The sequence below is a fragment of the Pieris brassicae genome, chromosome 11 (genome assembly GCF_905147105.1).
Source record: "Pieris brassicae chromosome 11, ilPieBrab1.1, whole genome shotgun sequence".
Taxonomy (NCBI): Eukaryota; Metazoa; Arthropoda; class Insecta; order Lepidoptera; family Pieridae; genus Pieris; species Pieris brassicae.
In genome coordinates, this window is record NC_059675.1 from 11,588,044 (window position 1) to 11,609,197 (window position 21,154).

Genomic DNA, 21,154 nt, shown 5'->3' on the forward strand with positions numbered 1-21,154 from the left:
CAGAAGCTTCAATAATTTTTTTTTAAACTTTTACGGCAGTCTGTACTGGTCGCTGGAGCAGTCGTATTGGGCTCTCGTCGCGATGTACTGCTGTATTTAGGTTTTGTGTTTAAGAATAATAAACGTGCGTCTGCTGATAATTGTATGGCTATTTGGTGTTGAAACAGCCGAAACATTTGTGTTCTTAATGGTTTCCGGTGATGATTTCAATGGTGGCAGATTACCGCGAAAAACAACTAGATCTCCGAATAGAAAATCAAAGAAGGTTGATGCAGATGTAGTTAAAGGATCAGCGTTGCGAAATGAATCGCAACCCTCTGTCCACAAAAGAAACCTCTACGTGGTTTCCTTTCCGATTATTATTCTGTTCAACCTGTTACGATCCATTTTATATCAGTTATTTATAATTTTCAAATATTTGTATTCTGCATCACATCGGTTTATACATAGGCCTCGTAAAAGTGGTGAGTGCAATTTGGAAGTGGTTGTTAAAGACGGGATTATATCGACAGAAATTGTCCACGCTGAAGAAATGCCCTATACAAATAATGTTGGACCAGGAGATCCATTACTAGCCAAACAGAAGCATCATCATCGCAAGGCCTTTGAATACATATCGAAAGCATTGAAGATTGATGAGGAAAATGAAGGTACTTAAATATAATCCTTTGATACTTTTAATTTTGAATATGAAATGTTTAGAAATAGTTTAGTTCAAAAAATTCTATAAATATTTATTTATTTTTGTTTTCCATAGAAAAGAATCCCAAAATTAGTCCTTATGCTTTAATTTTATAGGTCAAAAAGAACTAGCCATAGAATTATATAAAAAAGGGATCTATGAATTGGAGCGAGGCATTGCTGTGGATTGCTGGGGAGGTCGTGGAGATGCATGGCAAAGAGCTCAAAGACTACATGAAAAAATGAAAACTAATCTGGGAATGGCAAAGGACCGGTTACATTTTCTTGGTATGATATAAAGTTAAAATTTTAGATCACAGCTATTATTATTTATGCTCTAAATTTACGTTGTGTGTCAAATGAAATTGGCTGTGAGCTGCATGATAGCTTTTCCTTTTGTTTTTTAAACACCACAATATAAACTGGTTTAACAGAGGCATTATTTCAATGTAGCCAACCTTGTGGCCCTGAGTAAATTGGGGGTTGAAACTGAGCCTGAGAGGAGTGAAAAAAAACCTATGGAGTCCCCATTAAAGGCGAGAAGGCCACTAGAGAAGTCGAAGACGACACTGCTAGCGCATACAGAAAGTAACAGTGGTCAAACGAAGCCACCAACTGAAGGTAGAATACCACACTATACTTAGCTTCGTTTGACATAACCTGCTGCAAAATGAGAAAAATATATATAACAGTTGATGACAAAACAATTTTTTGATTGGTTTTTGTTTAGCAGTGTTTGCATGTGGGTTCACTGTGCTTACTAATTGTTTTATGCTTTCTGTGTGATACAGAGTAAGTGTTTTTGTAGAGAACAAGAATCATTAATGGATATTTTTAATTCGTGCATGTCATATAACATAAGCGATTTTTATAACAATATTATGTTCCACATCATTTGGTTGTAGCTAACATTAAAAGGTAAGTATTAACAAAAAATTAAAACCCAAAGTGTATTTTAACAAGAATATATAGAAGTGATACCTTCTTATCTTTACTTAATGCATCATTTTAATTTCATCTGCATTCATTTGAATCACTAATATTAAATAAATAAAGTTTCTTTTCATATCTAACATATAATAGTTTTATCTCTGAAAAAGTTGTGTACTTAATGAAGTTATTAATAATAATAATTATGATAAGTGAATGTTTGCCGAAAACTATTGATTGAGTTAAATTTAACCGCCAGTAGATGTTTAGTTATACTTGTATAAGTATAAATAACGTATCATGATTACTAGGGGGATGTCATAGAAAGTAATGATGCGTTGCACTTTAAATTTCCGCTTATCCATGTTTCACAATGGGTACGTATCATGGGTCAGTAGTTGCCTAGCGTAATAAAATATATGCGATATGTATTATGTTACCAACTTTCTATGAAACAAGGATATATCAAGTGACACTTAACAAGATTAAAGGACGAACGGGAAGTCCATTGTCCTAACGGTGTAAGACAAACTAAAATAGCAAGTTTGCTTTTTCTAGTCGCATGAAAGATGGCTCGCTATTGTTGTCTTATAAGCGACATGGACTTACAGTTCCATACTTCATTTATATACGGTAGTCGATAGATATAATGAAACAAGGTTTTGAAATGTATTCTCCCAAAGTTCCGTTTTCAAAACGCAAATTTATTTGTTTACAATTATTTCATCGTATAATAATAAAAGAGAGACAAATGCAAGTCACAAAAATCTGTAATTATAAAATAATTGCACTTTATCTCTAGTTCGATTAGCAGCGAATTGGTTTTGCTATACCATAGTGGATCTAATTTATAATAACTAAAGTGAAAATATCAGTATCATATGGCCTGAAGCCAAAACTTTGAATAGTTATACAGTTCTGTGAACTCATAATTTCTGTACATAAACCTGTCTAAATGCGTGTTAATTTAATTAATATATCACAGTTATTTTGAAAGCCTTCCGAGAAATTGAAGACTTGACGAATAACCATAAAAACACGTCTTGATATAGTTAAAAATAGGCTTACGAAAGCTATACAAGATGGATGTTAGCATTAATCAAATCAAAATTATTTAATCATACTGGTAACTCTGCTGAACGTCGATATATAAAGGGAAGATCTTTACATTTACTACCAGTTCTCAAATCAAGGGCGTAGAACGCACTGAAAGAACTACAACCATGCCCCATGCTTCACATGGCTTCACAATACATATTTAAATAAAGTGTCGTAATAATAAAGTAAGAAATACTTAACATCAGCTGGAAAATGCTAACATTTTAGTTGGAACGAAACATTATAATTATTTTAGTATGAATAATAACGGAGTTAATAATATTAATGAAACCTAACCAACCCTACGCGTTTTCAATAGGTCTTCAAGACAATTCGTTTAAAATTTTCCTAGGGTTTTGTGGTATTTTTATAATTCTAAGAAAGCCCCAAAAGTGGGGCTTCACCGTGAAATCGATATCTGACATTACCTTTCTTTATTTAAGAAATCGTAACTAAATCGGTTCTCTTTGATACTCCAAGCACAATAGATACAGAATCCAGTCATGACGTTTCGATCGTGATGCGAATGAAAATAGATAAAGCCGCGGAAATGTCACGCTTATTTATAATTAAAGCGAAGCTAATGTTCCACTTACAGCATACTGTTGACATATTGCCATTATCTTTATAAAAACGCAATTAACAAGCGAATTGAACAAAAAACCGACTGGTCTCCTACATTTAATATGTTGTGTTCAGTATAATTATGTTTATGTCTGTCGTGTAGTACTTTATATATATTATTCGTATAATATTTATAAACATTTTTAATATCATAGTAGCGGCATGTTCTCTGTCGGGGCTAAAGCTAAAAAAGCTCGTCACCCTCTTCATTATTTGAGGATCAGGGTGAACTTCCTAAGACTTCAAATTAATCCAAACTTTTTGGTACAATAATCTCATTATTTTTTATATGGAATAACGTAAAAAGTAACTTACAATTTGTTTAGTCGGATGTAAGGTTATCCTATTAATATTAGTAAAACAGTTGATACCGTTCGTACATATAATAAATCACGCAAATAGAATTTTCCTACTTATAAATTATTCTGCAGTCTAGACTCGAACAAAGTCTAGCCATTTCATTTTTCCTCTTTTATTCTTTTAACAATAGACTTCAGAGTTCTTAAACACTCTGCGATCGCCAACACTTCAACGTATAAGAGTTTTAAAGAGGAAAATATTGAAATTTCTATTATCTAAGTACAATTACAATAGAGGGCAGACAATTACGGTTATTTACCGAAAAAAAAGTCTGACGATATGACGATATAAAATTTCACGTTGTCGTCCTTCGTTTTTTTTTTAAATTGTTAATATTACTGAATTATAAATTTCCTTTAAACTGAATTCCCTGTTAATCTTGGTACACAACAAATGGAGCAAAATCTATTACAGTCAATACCTTAGTCAACATTAACATTGTATTTTATTATGCGTCATTTAACCTAAAATAGAAATATGAGCAAACTCCAAGTCTACTTCTTATTTGAATGCTAAAATCGGCCCTTTTATTCCCTTGTTATGTTAGCATAGGATTTTTAAGCTTTTGATGACTATGTATGAGTCAGCTCCAAACTTTGGTCAAACAGTGAAAGCCTTTTTGTACACTGGTATAAAGCGACAGTTGTAAAACCCGTTTAATAAAAGTTTTGTGTAATACATTTATTAATAAGAAATCGTTTTTTCATAGCCACATAAAAGCTTTTCAAATTTTTGGCTTAGTTATGAAATTCGAAATTTGAAAAAGTCATTTTTATTTATTAAAACATTAAAAGGGCTGAACTAAAATTAAAGTTTGAAGTTAGGCACTACTAAATCTGCAACGCTTAGTTAGATCGTGAAGTGTTCTTGAATTAATGGCTTTGAATATTAAACTGGCGTCAACATCTTATAGCCAATCTCAATATAATATTAAATTTAATTCAATTTGTCGTTGGAAAATTACTTTTACGAATACTTTAACAGAATTTAACAGTATATACAAGATTATTAGAAACAAGCTGGTGGCAACTTTGTCTTTGTGAAATTACTTTTGGCAGATTGCGATTTTCGATTTTCCGATCTCAGATTTAAAGTAAAACCTAAATGTTGCTCTCTAAGTATTAAGATAAATAATATTTACCTATTTACTAATCGTCCTCGCATTAGTTTGAATTAAAGTACACTGTTTATTCAGATTACAATTAAAAAAAACTTTTACGATGTTTGTTACTTGTTCGAATTTAGTGTAATTTTTGTATTAAGTAATTGGAATATTCAAATGAAATGGATTGCTAAGGTCAGCAGCATCGTAATACAGACGTTTATCGATCTCATATTGTTCTATGTTAACATCAAGGTCGTGTGCAGTGTGCTTCACTTAAATTGATTAAAATATAATAGGTACTTGTAAATATACTAGGCTCATTCCTGCCTATCTCCTATTCTTAAGCAAATATATAAAAAAAATGTAGGTTCGTTTTTTTATTTAAATAAAACTGAAATATGTTTTAAAGATTTACGTATTTGAGTTACACCATATTTGATTTTAATTTTACGTCACGACGTCAGTTTAAATCATGCATTTATTGTACAAAATTGTACTTACCTACTAATCATTAATTAGTATTTATAGGTTAAAACTTTCAACTACTTTGCATTTAACGTTCGTTGCGTTATTATTTAAAGTTTTAAATAAAAGAACAATAGGAAAAGTATTTTTTTCATAAAAGATGTTTACATTATTGTTACAGTGCAACGAACCTCTAGGTCTGCAATTCTCTAAGTCTGATTAGAATGGCTAGACATTTTCATTGTCTAAGTTAAATAAATAACTATTTGTGTGTGTTTTTGTAAATTGAACTTTATATATTTTGTGTTAGATACTTTTTTATCTTCTTTTTAGTATTAGATCATTAGTCCTGTTTTAAATAATTTATTTATTACGTTACATATTTTTTTTATATTGGTGAGGCAAAGTGTGTATTGTCCAGATGATCAAATAGACCCTGAAATGTGTCTGCTTTTGGGGAGTTTCGGGAATTTCGCTCCTAAATTACTTTTACACATTTAACAAAAATCAATGGCGCTCCAACCTTTTTAGGTCTTGAGACTGGGCCTCAGATTTCTGTTAGTTAGTTTATGTGAAAACAATGTTAGTCTAGATATATATTAGGCCAATGAAGGAAGTTTTTAGGTGTGGGCCTCCAATTTCTGTATCTGTTTCATGATCATTTGATAATCTTATATACTTATACAGTACATATATAGTAGATGATCAGCCTTCTGCGCCTGACGCACTCCGTGGACTTATTGGGTCTGAAGTCCAATCGTGAAAAAAATTTAGGTTTATATTTTTTGAGAGCAGTGTTAGCCTAGGCTTCAGCTTGCGACTCACATGAGGTCGTGTGTTCGATCCCAGGCAGTGCACCAATGTAATTTCGTTCTATGTGCGCATTTAACATTTGCTCCAACTGTGAAGAAAACATTGTGAGGAAACCGGCCTGCCGTTTTATATTCGTTTATAGCAACTGCTAATTTGCAGTTGTAACATGATCTTAATTATAATGCTTAATGCTTAAAAAATACTCTTTACAAGGTATCTGTTTTATCTTTCAGCTTAAAGTTTAAGGTAAATACGACCTACTTTTCTGACTTTCGCGTGTACATACATTATACATTGACCTTCACCTGACACCTTTTTGCGAAATTTCATAATAATTAAATTGTTTACGCAGCTAATGTACACAGAGTATCTTATTTTTAAGTTTCTTTTACATATATATAAGTTTTCTTTGGTAATAAAATATTAATTTTACATTTACATTTTACATATTATATGTTTTATACATTACAATGTCTTGTATATGAACCACGGAAGAGTATCTGTTCACCCATAACACATGTGCCTAGTGTCCAACGGCTTTAGCATGATTAGTCACGATATAATAATGTTATTTCGCAAATAAAAATCGAGCTTTTATGTGATATTTGACGTTCTGTGTTCTTGTTCGTTACTTAAATTTGGCGTTTTACTGTCTATAATGAGATTGTAATGGTCAACTGGCCTTTTCTCCTACAATATAATAAACATATTAGCCGAACCCGCAAACTTAGTTTTGAATTCAAATATTTTTATACTACACACATGGTATATTTTGAACTTCACCTCATACAGACTGATCGCTTTTCCGGAACAAAAATCTTAGTTTTAAATATTATTTATATCCTCCAATGATTTTTTTCTCTTTATTATACAATCTAATATAACTAGAATATGTTACATAAGAAAACCGCTGTGGTTTGTATTAATAACCATAGCAGTCTTGTTTAGGAGCGCGACAAACGCATATAAAATTAGTTTTTTAATTTACTGTTTATGTTGGTTAGCGTTAGGCTATCTAATATCTGATTGGGTAGACCATTTATTAGCCAATACCGCAACGTTCTTTCGCCATATACGTTGTTTGCTCTCGATGTACAGAGCCGTATTTGCGTTACCGCTCGAGTCTTGTGCTCCACTCGTTTTTTTATGTCATTTTGGAAAAAAGTGCTCGACTAGAAGGCATTTATTTACTTTTTCTGTTATGGGCAATATATTGCAGTGTTTAAAAATTCCTCTTTCTTCATTTTTATATGAATCGAGCACATTTCTCAAGACAACATGTTTGCGGATTCGCGTTTGGAGGTATATATATAATAAAAAAGCCTTCGAGGTTTGAGTTTAGTTTTTAGGCTTTTAGATATATCTTCTGTTCAATATTTTCTAACCGTAAGTCTGACTAGAAAGCTATTATATGAATTACAATATTGTCTATATAATATATGTGGTACCAGCTGCCCACTGAAGTATTTCCGAACCAATTACCATCAAGAAAAGAGCGTACCAATTCTTAAAAGGCCGGCAAAACTCGCGAGCCATCTGGCATTGAGTGTCCATGGGCATTGGTATCACTTAACAGGTGACCCTCCTGCCCGTTTGCCCCTGTTCTATAAAAAAAATATATAATAAAAAATAAACTTGTAAGATAATTTCATTTAACAGTGTCGTAGTGTCTAGAATTTATTTATTCACTAACCATACAAGATTCGTTGATCGTTTTATCTATTTGCTAACTGCATTGCGTCAAACCGTGATAAATTATTAAATATTCTGATAAGTTTTAGACACCAATTAGGCTTCAGTTTAAATTAAACCACGACGAGTGAGAGCTTTACGGTTAAATTTATAAGTAGTTATATTGTAAAACTATTTTAATGTTTGTAAAGTTTAATGATTTTTTTACAAAGCTAGATTACTTTTATAATATGGATTGCTTTATAATTTTTTTTAATCAACATATTATCCTTTAAAATTAGGAAAGATTACTGAGACATTAGTATGGTGTAGGTGTCGATCTATTTTACCTAAGGGAATTATCACGAGCGTTAACTTCTTTCTAGAGTAGTGTTGGCCTAGTGGCTTCAGCATGTGGCTCTCATTCCTGAGGTCGTAGGTTCCATCCCCGGCTGTGCATCAATGGATTTTCTTTCTATGTGCGCATTTAACATTAGCTCGAACGGTGAAGTAAAACATCGTGACGAAACCGGCTTGCCTTAGACCCAAGAAGTCGACGGCTTGAAGCCTTCAGTGCCTGACACAACCTACTTGCCTACTAGATTAACAAATGATCTTGAAACAGATTTGAGGTCCAAACCTAAAAAGGTTGTAGCGCCATTAATTATTGATTTATTTTATTATTAACTCCTTTAATTGGCTTTATATATCTAGAGTAACATTGTTGTCACATGAACTAAATTCTTATTAAACAAAACGAGCGACAACAAACGAATACTTAGAATGACGTAACACAAAGCGTCTAATATCTCTGAAAAAGGCCCAACAAACTAGAATGTTGAGCTCGCGGCCTCATTCCCTTGAAATGGAGTAGGCACTCATTGCGACCGACGTGAAAGCCTCTTTTGATGTTGCTTTTTTAATATAAATATTGCACGATTTTTTGCAGTTCGTAACGCAGCTGATATTATTTCATTTTGGAATAACGTCGTTTTATTATCGTCAATTCCTTATTTGTTTAATTTGATATTACAGAGCTAAAATTTGTAACATTTTAAATTAGATTAAGTAAAAATTAATGAAATCTAAAAACCGTTATGTCTATTCAATTCGTGGGAAGACGTGATGATTAATATGGCATTCTCACATGATTATAAGTGTATTATTAAGCTTTACCAGGACAGTACAATAATCTTAATGCAAAATAACTGTGGAATTTTTTTATTAAAAAAAATTGTGTACATTATACCCTTATTTATTAACATAAAGGTTTATTTACAAACGAAATACCTTTATTACCGTTTTATATCAGGCGGTAGTACATTCCTTTGTGTCTAGGGGTAGATCAGAAGTACAAAGACAGAGCCTTATTATTAAAGAGACTTTTTTTTATACTTACTATTAACTACTTCTACCGCTTGTAAATTTGAAATATAATTTAAAATGTGTTACTTATATCGCGATCTAGATTTATTTTAGTGTCTACTCTGCAAGAAGAGATATTAAAAATTTATTTTAGAATCTACGTTTTTCTATTCAAATTAAAGTAACTTTACCAAGTAGTTGGTTTGTTCGTTTTTATTATTGGTCTGATGGGTTTCATGTTATCATTTTTAAAATATAATGTATATGTGATGAGAAAACAATATTAAAAAATGTCATCATTGTGAATATTTTTGTGAAAAAATATGAATGCGTTAACACGTGACAAGCCTTTCTAAAGGAACCCCAGGGTGTAGCCTTTCGTCGGACTAATCATTGCGCGCATTATTGATCTTTCTTGGTCTCGTCACATAAGTCTGTGATAATGTCCTTTCTACGGCAGTACAATTGCATTATAATTTTCACTAGTCATGTGAGAGGATTGTCCAGTTGGATCTACACGGTCAGAGATGTACAGATTATAATTTGCTGTCCTACAGGAAATCAAAACCGATCCCAAAGCGAAAAACTCTTTCCTACCGTTATACTATCAGTACCAAACTATTCATTGGACTTATAAGATTACGTTTTACTCACGATACGTGTTGATAAAATTTAATAAGTATGTCGATAAATTGACGACCCAGTTTTGTAATCGTACGAAAGTCAGGTTTGTTACGAGACAATTAGTACACCTACGCTGTGTAGGTGTTCCAAAATGCTCTTGGGACTTGTAGTTGGCTCAAAATCGCTCCGCCTGTGGCTTTGTAGTTAATGTGGCGTTAACTTTTCGCGAAATGGTTTCCGGTTGGCCTGGAAGCTTGATCACCTGTTTGCAATGTATCGGACGCGGAGATGTGTCTTCCCCAGTTGGAGGGTTAAGGGAGGAGGAGGATCATAAATTATTAAGTGATCTTATGAATTTTGAATTTAAGTTAAAAGAAACAGTTATTTTTAATCAAACAAAACATTTATTGAAAATTAATCAATTTGACTCGTGAATTAAAGCGTGGAACGATACCTCTATTGTATCTCGTTGGTAGATTTGCTGCCTTTTTCAATTTGAAATTACTGATTTCGAAATCCAAATTAAAAATTGTAAGACAAAATGGTGGCGGATTTTGTAATACAGCAGAATATGAGAGAGATGTTGACATCGTAAATAGTAAGCTCTAGAAAGTATTCTAAGTCGTAACAGAATAATAACATCGCCATGTAGACAATTACATTGTTTTAGTCCGTGCACGTCATTCTACAACTGAGCGTTTTTTAAGGCAGTTCTTGCCGCGCACTACTTCTATGTGGAACCGGCTGCCCTTTGAAGTATTTCCGAACCGATTCGACTTAGGTTCCCTCAAGAAAAGAGCGTATTAAAAGGCTGGTAAGGCACTTGCGAGCCTTCTGTCAATGTGAGTGTTCATGGTCGGCGGTGTCACTTAACATCAGATGAACTCCCTGCTATATTAAAAAGAAATCCAAATCCTTTAAATAGTAACAGTAACTATACGGTGGCATTATTCGAAGTCAAAATAAATATTACTTTTAGACTAGAAAATTATAGTTTAAATAAACATACAATGGATGTAGGGAAAGTAAATAGTCTTCGAATGAATGCATTTATGTTGAATACTAATTAGTGTTACAATGTATACAGCAAATTGAGATCCCTATATACAGAGCTATTTAAGCTGTCCTTGTATTTACATTATATAAAAATGCGGAACACATTATGTTAAAAAAGATTTTACTGAATTAAACATGTTTGCAGCGGCAGCGTGTATCTTTTTAATCCAATATTTATAAGTGACACTACAACATGTCTTGGCTTTAGATTATGTCCGTTAATTCGATTGTTTTTAGTTTATACACAAGTAGGTGATCAGCTTTCTATGTTTGACAGATGTTTGCCTTCACCATAGAAGCAAGTGCTTATTGGGATTTAAAAAAAAAACCATTTGGTGCAGCCGCGATACGAAGAAACGACATTAGAGATACAGATCGCACGCTTAACCCTAAACTTAAAAGTTTACTCATCCACGTAATTTCGTGCAGTGAAGCTCTTCAGATACCCTTGTCCAAGATAACGCATCTGTTCTGGCGTAGGTTAAACCCTGTCAACTAATTGATATATATTATTTTTAGTGGCCGGTCGTAAGCTAACAACAGCCAGCAGAAGGACACAGAGTGGAATTGGCGGGCCCCTGATGAAGTCCCAAACTCTACCTCGATCTATGGGCAGGTCATCGTCACAGCCGAACAGCTCGAACGGTGGCTACAGTAGATATCCGCTGAAGCCGGCGTCCACACCTCCAGCCGTCAAACGACAATTATCTGTAAGTATATTAAACATACAATTTAACGGTGAAATAAATATATGACTAGCGGACCGACAGACGTCCTGTACACATCTTTAATGCAAAAGTTAAAAATTTGGCCTGGTCTCCAACATATAAGTTTATTTATTTTTATAACGTTAAAAACTGTTCGTTGTATGTACATCCGAGAAGTCGATGCGACAACACAGCTATATAAATAAAATGAATCCCAAACTATGTTGCTAAGCTTAAGCTATGCTCTGGACAAATTCAAGTATATTTTTAAATTTAATGCTTAAACTCTGGGAAAAGGTATAGAAAAAATTAGGAAAATAACTTTTAGGTTAGTACTTAGGATTTTATTCCTGAAATGCATATAGTCACATTGGGGTAGCATAGCAAAATGTTTAATATGTTGATATGTAGCTACTACAAGGGTAGGCTAAGTAAAAACAACTTACTAAGGCGGAACGAAGTTCCCAAGAGCAGTTAGTTAACAATAAAGATTAAATAATCGTTAAGTCCTTTAACTAAATATGGCAAAACGCAGCCTCCAACTGGCAGGTGTACCTTTTATGGGTTTCACTGCCTAGTAGATCTAGTTTTTGCTAGTTACCAGATGCTTACTACTATACTTGACATCCTCCGGCCTACAATTCAGCCCTATAAAACCAATATATGATATTCCAATTTTCCTTTGAGAACGTAATGAGAAATAAAAACGCCAAACAACCTGCCCTACGAGCTTTTATTGAACCGCCTGGGCTTAATTTCCGGGAAAACTTAACAAGCTTTCCGTGAACTACTTTCGTGTTTCGACAAAAGAAGGTTCTGCAAACTCGTAAAACTAGTTTTATGACATACTGAAAAAAAATTTCACTTAGTATGTACAACATACAATCTATACATATATAGAATATTAGTGCAGTCGGTAAGTTGATAAAACCTTGTAATCGTTTACAAGATGTTTGCATATGTTAGCAAACAATTATCTAATTAAATATATATTGAATTAATCAATTGCAATTGCAAGGCATAGTTAGTACCATGTTTCACTACAGAATATGAGATCGCGTTCCAAAGCCTGGACGGTGTCGAAAAATATTGCGACTTTTAACAAGAAAAACTTATTAGTATAGTCAGTGCGGAAAGATTACACCATTTTAATACAATTGTAGAACCCAACCAATAAACTATCTGAATATATAGTATCAAACTACTACCTACTAACTGAATATATATGTCGCAGTAAAGTAGTTAAATCAGAGAGTTAATTGAATCTCTAGACAGTTAATTAAATGTCGATATTCAATCAAGTCGTCATTTTCATTCATTTTGATTAAAATAAACAATTCAATTAACTCTCTGATATAACTACTTTACTGCGACATATATACCACTTGTATGTATTTTTGATGCATATTTGAAATTACTTCTTGGGGAACTGAGAACAAACATTTTTTTGAACTTTGATTTTGAAAACGGTCTTTTAATAGATATTTAGGTGTTCGAAGTTGGTTGCACGGGGAATATTCTGTAGGTGTTGCCATCACTTTCTCAAACCGACGTCGCATCTGGACATTATCACTGTTATTGTCTCTGTCATTTTATTTATTCACAAAAATTATTTGTTTTGAATTTTTACATATTCAAGACTCTCGAGCTATAATGAAGTAACAGCAACTTAACGCAATCGTTCACTTTCATTATTATTTAATATTTTCCATCTAAAAATAAATAAGTCAGTGGCGCTACAACCTTTTTAGGTCTGGCCTCAGATTTACGAATCTGTTTCATGTTGTGTCAATCTGTATATTGCGAGTACCGAAGTAATCAAGTCATTCTGTGCCTGACACACGCCGTCGACTTTTTAGGTCTAAGGCAAGCCGGTTTCCTCACGATGTTTTCCTTCACCGTTCGAAATAAATACGCACATACAAAAATACATGTGGTACACAGCCGGAGATCGAACCTACGACATCAGTGATGAGAGTCGCATGCTGAAGCCTGCACTGCTTTATAACTCTATAACCATCTAGGTCCATTAAATTGATTATTTGTATTACCAATAAACATAACGACACATTTAATGAAGTCCCTACTGACCTGTTCATATCATGCATCATCATTCATTAACCGATCATACCATTCGCTCACGATAAGGGCGCATATCAGGTACCGGCGAACGGCTCACCAGTGAGAAGAGCAGTAAGTGGCGGCTCGCAGCGAGGCACGCCCACTAGAAGTAGAACCCCGCAGTCTACGCTTTCAGTACGAGGTGTCGATCCCAAGCTGGTCCAACTTATACTGGACGAAATTGTTGAAGGTGGACCTAAGGTACACTGGGAGGATATCGCTGGGCAGGATGTAAGTTTTTAAGTATAGATTAGTAGAATATATTACTAGTTTTATAATATGTTGGAGTGAACGATCCGTTTTACTTTTTATATAAAACTTTAATTAGTTAAATAATTTAAAGAAAACAATTTTAAATTTTTCTCGACGTTTCGCGTGCTTTACAGCGTGCGTGGTCACGCTTCAAAATTATGTAAAATAATTATAAGTTCAACATACATAGCTTCAATCCGCTAAAAAAGTGTTTTCTTTTAATGTGTAAAAGTTATGTTAATAAAAGACAATAGTAGTTAAATAATGTTTTATTACATTTTTTTTGCTTTAATGTTATAAATAAACAAATTACCAAAAAACATTAAGGTTTTGTTAGTTTGGCCTGAACGGCCACTCCACAACTCAAGTTTAGTTGGCTGCTTAATACTTCAGAGAAATAAAAACAAACAAAAGAAAAGCACATAAAACAAATACATATATAAAAAGAATATAGCCAACTAGCTTAATTATCCGTTCAAACAGCCTCTTAACTAAACAACGCCGTTTAACTAGCGACCTGAAAGATATTTAGCCAGTTGATCAAACAGTTAGGCAAATTACTTGGATCAAAGACGTTTACTTGCCAACCCTGTTGACTGTTAATTTAAATTTAGTTCCACTCTGTGTTAATTGAACGGCTAATTAATCTAGTAGGCTGTGACATACATATAACGTCTAACTTTAATATATGGAGTCAACCAATCACACCCCAGGTTGTCCAATTATTCAATCCTTATTTTTTAGATTTTTTTAATACGTCTTTTATGTACGAATATAAAATATTAGAATACACTCTGAACGGGTTTATTTATCACAACTCCTACTATTGATGAATAAAATGTATTATAGAAATTTAAAAAAAATAATTGTTACGTGTGTTAATTAAAACAAATATTATAAACGCGTTTTTAAGTCTTGTTTTCTTATACTTGGCGTTCTGTAAAATATTTTTTATAAATTTCAGGCAGCAAAGCAAGCGTTACAAGAAATGGTCGTCCTACCCTCGTTAAGACCAGAATTGTTTACGGGTTTGCGGTCTCCTGCTAAAGGGCTTTTATTATTCGGACCGCCAGGAAATGGTAAAATATTTTTATTTTTTAATTAAAACAAAAAAAGTTCTGCAGTACGTAATAATGAAGCAGGATTTTTCATCATAAATATTTATTTTTATTGCACTTACATGTAGCAATAGGCTAAACCGACCAACTGGTAGGTAATAAAAATTCTCATCTGCATAGATAGTTTCTACTTAAGCGTTTAACATACGACAGCCACAGCCCGAAAATATATATAAGGGATATTATTAAAGCAGTGGCTACGCCAGTCTTCTCGCGAGTCTTCTTTATAAAATAGGTCAGGGAGATTAAGAAATGTATAATTAAAAAAAAACATCAATCAGAGGCGTACGAGTATTTATATGGGAGTAGTTCGGAGTACCTACAGTTGAGTTTCATCATCGTCAACATCATCATCTATCCGTATCACCTCGACGTCCGTCCTTCCACAGCTGAGCGTTTTTTAAGACAGTTTTTCCACGCACCACTCCTATGTGTCCTTCAAGAAGAGTACAAATTCTTAAAAACTCACTATGTGTGTGTCTATGGCCAGTGTTATCACTTAATATCAGGAGAGGTTATATACCAAAAAACAAATCGCAGTGGTGGCATCCCATCTCTCCAAGCTAAGAGATCGTAATTCAAATGCTACTGAATTCTTAAAAGTGCCTCAATGTTTCAGGTAAGACGTTATTAGCAAGGTGCGTAGCTGCGGAGTGTTCAGCAACGTTCTTCTCAATATCTGCCGCAACTCTCACCAGCAAGTACGTTGGTGACGGGGAGAAGATGGTGCGAGCGCTCTTTCAAGTCGCGAGAGAGTTGCAGGTCATTATTTTTTTCTGTTACTAGTCACCGTGACCATGCACGCTGTAAAGCACGCGAAACGTCGGAAAAATTTAAATTTAAAATTATGTAAAATAATTATAAGTTTATAATAATACAAATAGCTCTAATCCGGTTAAAAAAAATGTTTTCTTCAATGTTACTAGTTACTAGTTGTATGTTACTGAGAATTTATATTTAATTGAAAATAAAACCAGTGGCGCTACAACCCTTAGGCAAGTAGGTGATCAACCCTCACACACACACCCTGTGCACGACACACACCATGTGCCCGACACCCGTTGACAATTTATTTCAATAGCATTCCGGTTTCCTCAAGATTTACTTCACCGAACGAGCCACTAATGCGCACATGGACGGGAAGTCCATTGGTGTACAGTCGAACCTACGACCTCAGGGATGAGGCGTACGTGGAAATCATTATGCCAACCCTGCAACTTAATTGTTATAGCCGTCAATAATATTCGTGGATGAAGTGGACTCCTTGTTATGTGAGCGGTCAACGGGCGAGCATGAGGCGTCACGAAGGCTTAAAACCGAGTTCTTGGTTGAGTTCGATGGGTTACCTGCTGCGGGGGCCGACAGACTTATTGTTATGGCCGCCACTAATCGCCCTCAAGAGTTGGATGAAGCCGCTTTGAGGTATTGTGTGCCTTATAAATATGATATAACAATTTTTTTATCGTTACGGAATACGTTATGGTAGAGCTGGGAATCCTGACTCAGATATTTTTTACCTTAAAAGCGTTCCGAAATCTTATACATAATAATGCAATAATGAACAAACACATTTTTATTTTCGTCGTTAAACATTGTTTGACGGTAGTCAAATTTGTATTTTCTTTAGTGTCTTTAGTCCGCATAAATCATTTTTGGAACTAAAACAACTTTATTTAATTTAAAAGATGCCTATCTTTCGTTCCTTTCCTTTCAACATAACTCTTAATAGTAATTAACCTTTAAACTTGAACTTACAGACGATTTCCCAAACGCGTGTACGTTACGTTGCCGGATTCACGTACGCGTGGAGCTCTGTTGCGTCGCGTGCTTTCCCGTGGGTCAGCGGCCGCTTCAATCAGTGAGGATGAATTGGCGAGACTCTCTGCACTAACAGATGGATATTCGGGCAGCGATCTTACTGCACTCTGTAGGGATGCTGCGCTTGGACCGATTAGAGGTAATACAAATAGTACGATTTTGTATAAGCGGTAATGATTAAAGGGAGAACATACTAACAAATCTGTTACTATTTCTTAAAAGTACAGTAAACTGGTCACACTGTACGTAAATATCAATAGATGTACCCATATATTTTTAGACAACTACCTTACCTACGTTACAATTAACTACGTTATAATTAATTCAATTCAATAAATACTTACAGAACTAGATCCAGAAGAAGTTAAATGCCTGGATCTCTCGCTAGTTCGGAACATAATGTACCAGGACTTTATGGATGCGTTGAAGCGAATTCGGCCGTCGGTGTCGCCGCACAGTCTTGTCGCGTACGAGAAATGGTCCGTGCAATACGGCGAGCTTGGCGTATGAATACAGTGATTGTTATACAGGTACCAGGAGCTTATAAATACCTAGAGGTTTACAGGATTCAAATTTGTGTGCGCAATCAATCAGCGATAAGGTCCGTTTCACTAAGACTTGTTTTATACTTTAGCAATCATTAGCGCATACTAACTCACCCACACACCTGTGAAAGAGGTTGCTGGATGTGGGATGTAGGATGTGTGTGGGATAGTTAAAAAATAGATTCCTCAGCGTATTGTTATGCTCACACTATGATAATACGAACTATAATCTTCAATTACATAAGTAATTTTGACGTGACAATGTCTAATACCATGAATCATTGTCCCGTTACGCTTGCTCCACATCTATATCTCTTCCACTAGATTGGCTTATGCGTACGTGGATTGACTCCTATGTATCCGTACAAAATAGTGATAATTTTATAAAAAAATATTTAATTGTTATTCATAAAAGTGTGCTATTATTTTATCAATGTTTTTGGACGTTGTCACGTATCTTACGTAAACCGATTTTACAGACAACAATTTTTTTCGTTTCATTTATTTGCAACGTGATACATGCCACAAATTGAAATAACTATGCCCATTTAAAACTTAACACGTGTCGCATGGCAATTAATGTGACAAAACAATGTTTAATTAAGTAAGGCTTATAGGAGGTATAAACATGACCGTTAGTAAAGGCTAACTAAACTATTTCAGGTACTATTTTATACAAGGATCGTTAGGTGATTTCAGAAGCGTCGGATCAAAATGGTTGCGTAATATGAATGAATTTTGTTGTAAATTTTATTAATGTCGCTCAAATGCCCATCAATTCCATTAATTTCAATAATTGTTTTGACATTTGATTATTATTGTAGTATAAAGTTTAATTTAAACTGGTCTAGTCAGGGGTTTCGTAGTTCAATCAGCCAGATGTATGGCCATACCAATTCAATGTAGTTAATAGAATAGCTCCTAAGATGTAATACGGCTGAATGAAGAAGTCGCTTTTAATGTTTGTAGATGCTTTCGTTGTACACCTTTTCTATTCAGTCGGGTTATATTGTGTTCCCGTCCAAAAGGATGCCATTAAATTCCTTATTAGGTCTTAGAGATTTCCTCTTCTAAATTATTCATTCATCCTTTTGGCTATTTCCGAAATATTTATATCGTTGTCGATGTTAGAAGTATGTATCTCGCTTTTACAATATATATCGCGTACATTAGACGAAGACGACACTATTTTTATTCAGTATGATTATAATGAATTACGCACAATTAATGAAACTTATATAAGAATTATATGAATTTGTATATAATTTGATTGATTATTTAGAATGATTTTTTTTAAATAAATTGTTTAGTGATTCTCTAATAAAATTACGATGAACAACCTACATTTTATATTATAATAATAATTAGTGATGCTTATTTAAAAAAAAAATGTCAACAATATTAAGGCCTTTATTTTAATAGGTACCTCCGCTTGACCACTGTCAATGTCAAAATAGAGAAAAATTTTGACAGCTCTTGAAAGCTGATTTAAATTTGAGGGAGTTTATAAAATACGGGCCTTTAAACACGTCTAATATATGTATTTTAAAACCGATTATAAGATCTGTTAATATTGAATTAAATAATAAATATTACAAAATTATTGAAGGTTTTCATCGAGTATTCAAATTTTGCAAAACAATTTTATTTTATTATGTTATTATATTTTAATATTAAAAATACAACTTAAGCGTTTTATTATGATATTAAAAGGGGTTTGTATATCAATTTTAGAATTATTGTTTCTGAAGGCTCTATACTCTTTGCTCACACAGGTGTTGCAAGTTTAGCGTTATTATTATATTGTTATTGCTGTAAAATTCACTTTTATTTATTGCTTAAACATTTCTATTGTTTTGCACAATTTATATGTTTTTTTGTGTTGGTGAATCTCCGAATAGATTTGGATGTTATTTTAATTTTTTAATATACTATGCTGCATCTCTTATGAATACAAAAGACAGGACGGGTAAACCACTTCCCATAGTTGACAGTTGCTCAAATTAAGCATTTAGTTCTGTGTAGCGAAGATATATTTTCATATTAATAATTTGTAATATAACTACTATTGTGCCATTGGGGCAGTGTTAATTTGTTAAGATTAGAAAAGACCATTACGTCATACGATCATTCCATTCCTTTTTTGAATCCTATCAAACTTTAAAAAAGGAACGTGTCATAAATTATGTACTTTTTTTCAGCCAGGAAATTGTATACCAAACAAAACCTATAAACCTCATTAATCGATTTTTAAGGTATTTTTCGTTTATGCTTTGACATTAATTAAAAAAATAGTTACCAACCCGTTTAGTTTTCCATATTTATGAAATCATGAACTTGAGTGTAGAATGTTGATGAAAATATGTATAATTTTAATCGCTAGCCAATATTTAAGCCAAAATACTTGTAGCTTTATATGAAGTCACGTGCGCTTTAACTTATGATAGGTGCATTACAAAACAAAATGTACTATATGTAAAGTAATATGTCTATATCACGTTGCTGTTAAAATTTGACAAAATTTCGTGTTAAAAGGTTTTTCTCATAAGTGAGGCGCACAGTAATTTCATATGATTTAACTCATAGTCTTAATCCAGTTCTATATCGTAGGTATTTTTACATTAGGTTACGTTCATACGCGTAGATAGAACATGTTTTAGGGAATGTGTTGCTGGTTTTATTATAAAGATAGAACGGTACTGTAGATGACGTCATTGAAGATACTTTTTGCAATCTGTGGAATCGGCTCTGGTGGGAAGAGGTGGAACAGGGAGCTTACTCCTTCCTCAAAGGTGGCAACGCACCCAATAAAAGGTGTAAAGATGTAGTATCGTTTGTAAGGGACAAATCATATGAAACTCCTTGTAAAAAATTATATTCTATGGTTTTAGGGTCGATGTCAAAAATATATAGGATTTTGTTCGCGCTATGAATAATTATTATTTCAGAGCACAATCTATAAGTACTATCACCACAGTGACCATTAATTCTGCAATTGATAATGTAAACGAGAATATACATAGGAAAATTATTATAACTTTTAATGTTGTAAATTTGTGTGAATTTTTTATTATTGCCTTTTTAGAGCTAATTCCAGCATGAATATTGTATGTGGAGAATGAACTAGGTGGGTCTTGTAATAGATTACATCGTGTTGTCTCTTTCTAACGTTAATTAAAAGACAGATATGTATGTAACATTCTTTCGTATAGCCAAGTACATTCTCTATGTCTTCGTATTCTAGGCGAGTTGAAATTGTTTAATGTTGGTTGTGGTTATTCGAATTTTTTATTCCGAATTGTTGTGAATTTTGTATTTTATCTATTTTATTGCCATTTTAATTGTATTATTTAGTAAAGTTATGTTGCATTTTTATATCGCGTTTGGTGTATGTGAGAGACATTGTTAACAAATTACACTTCGAGGGCTTTGTAGCTGAAGTTTTTCCATGAATTTTCTATTGATAGTTCACCAACCAGTTTCACAAGTTTATAATACCGCACAATCTGAAAAATACAATATGTAAACCTTCGAAGGTGTTTCTTTCTGTCTAGTGAAATTAAAATTGTTTTTGTCACTGTCTAAGTAATTGACGTGTGAATGTCATTGTCAAAACTAAAAATATTACAACCAAAAATTTCTTTCAACGAACTTATTAATTGCTGTTTGAAAATCGAACATAGGCGCAAAAATTTGGATGTTTATAATATTATTTTGGTTTTTATACATTTATTATATTTGCCTATATCTATATCGTAATTGCTGTGATATAGATAATAAGTCATTGCCTTAAAGTTTAAA

General features: G+C 33.4%; 1 protein-coding gene across 3 annotated transcripts; it reads left to right on the forward strand.

The window, feature by feature from the left end:
- Positions 1-52: 52 nt before the first annotated feature.
- On the forward strand, positions 53-19,012 carry LOC123716417 (spastin). 3 transcript variants are annotated; one of them, XM_045672152.1, is made up of 11 exons: positions 53-650; positions 799-969; positions 1,135-1,302; positions 11,312-11,502; positions 13,648-13,851; positions 14,837-14,951; positions 15,610-15,752; positions 16,222-16,412; positions 16,748-16,947; positions 17,155-17,338; positions 18,017-19,012. In XM_045672152.1, exons 1-10 carry the CDS (start codon positions 188-190, stop codon positions 17,316-17,318), a joined length of 2,010 nt encoding a protein of 669 aa, XP_045528108.1. In that variant the 5' UTR covers positions 53-187; the 3' UTR covers positions 17,319-17,338; positions 18,017-19,012. The 3 variants fall into 3 exon arrangements, with proteins under 3 accessions (XP_045528108.1, XP_045528109.1, XP_045528110.1); XM_045672153.1 differs by having other exon boundaries at positions 13,660-13,851; XM_045672154.1 differs by lacking the exon at positions 1,135-1,302.
- The last annotated feature ends 2,142 nt before the right edge of the window (positions 19,013-21,154 follow it).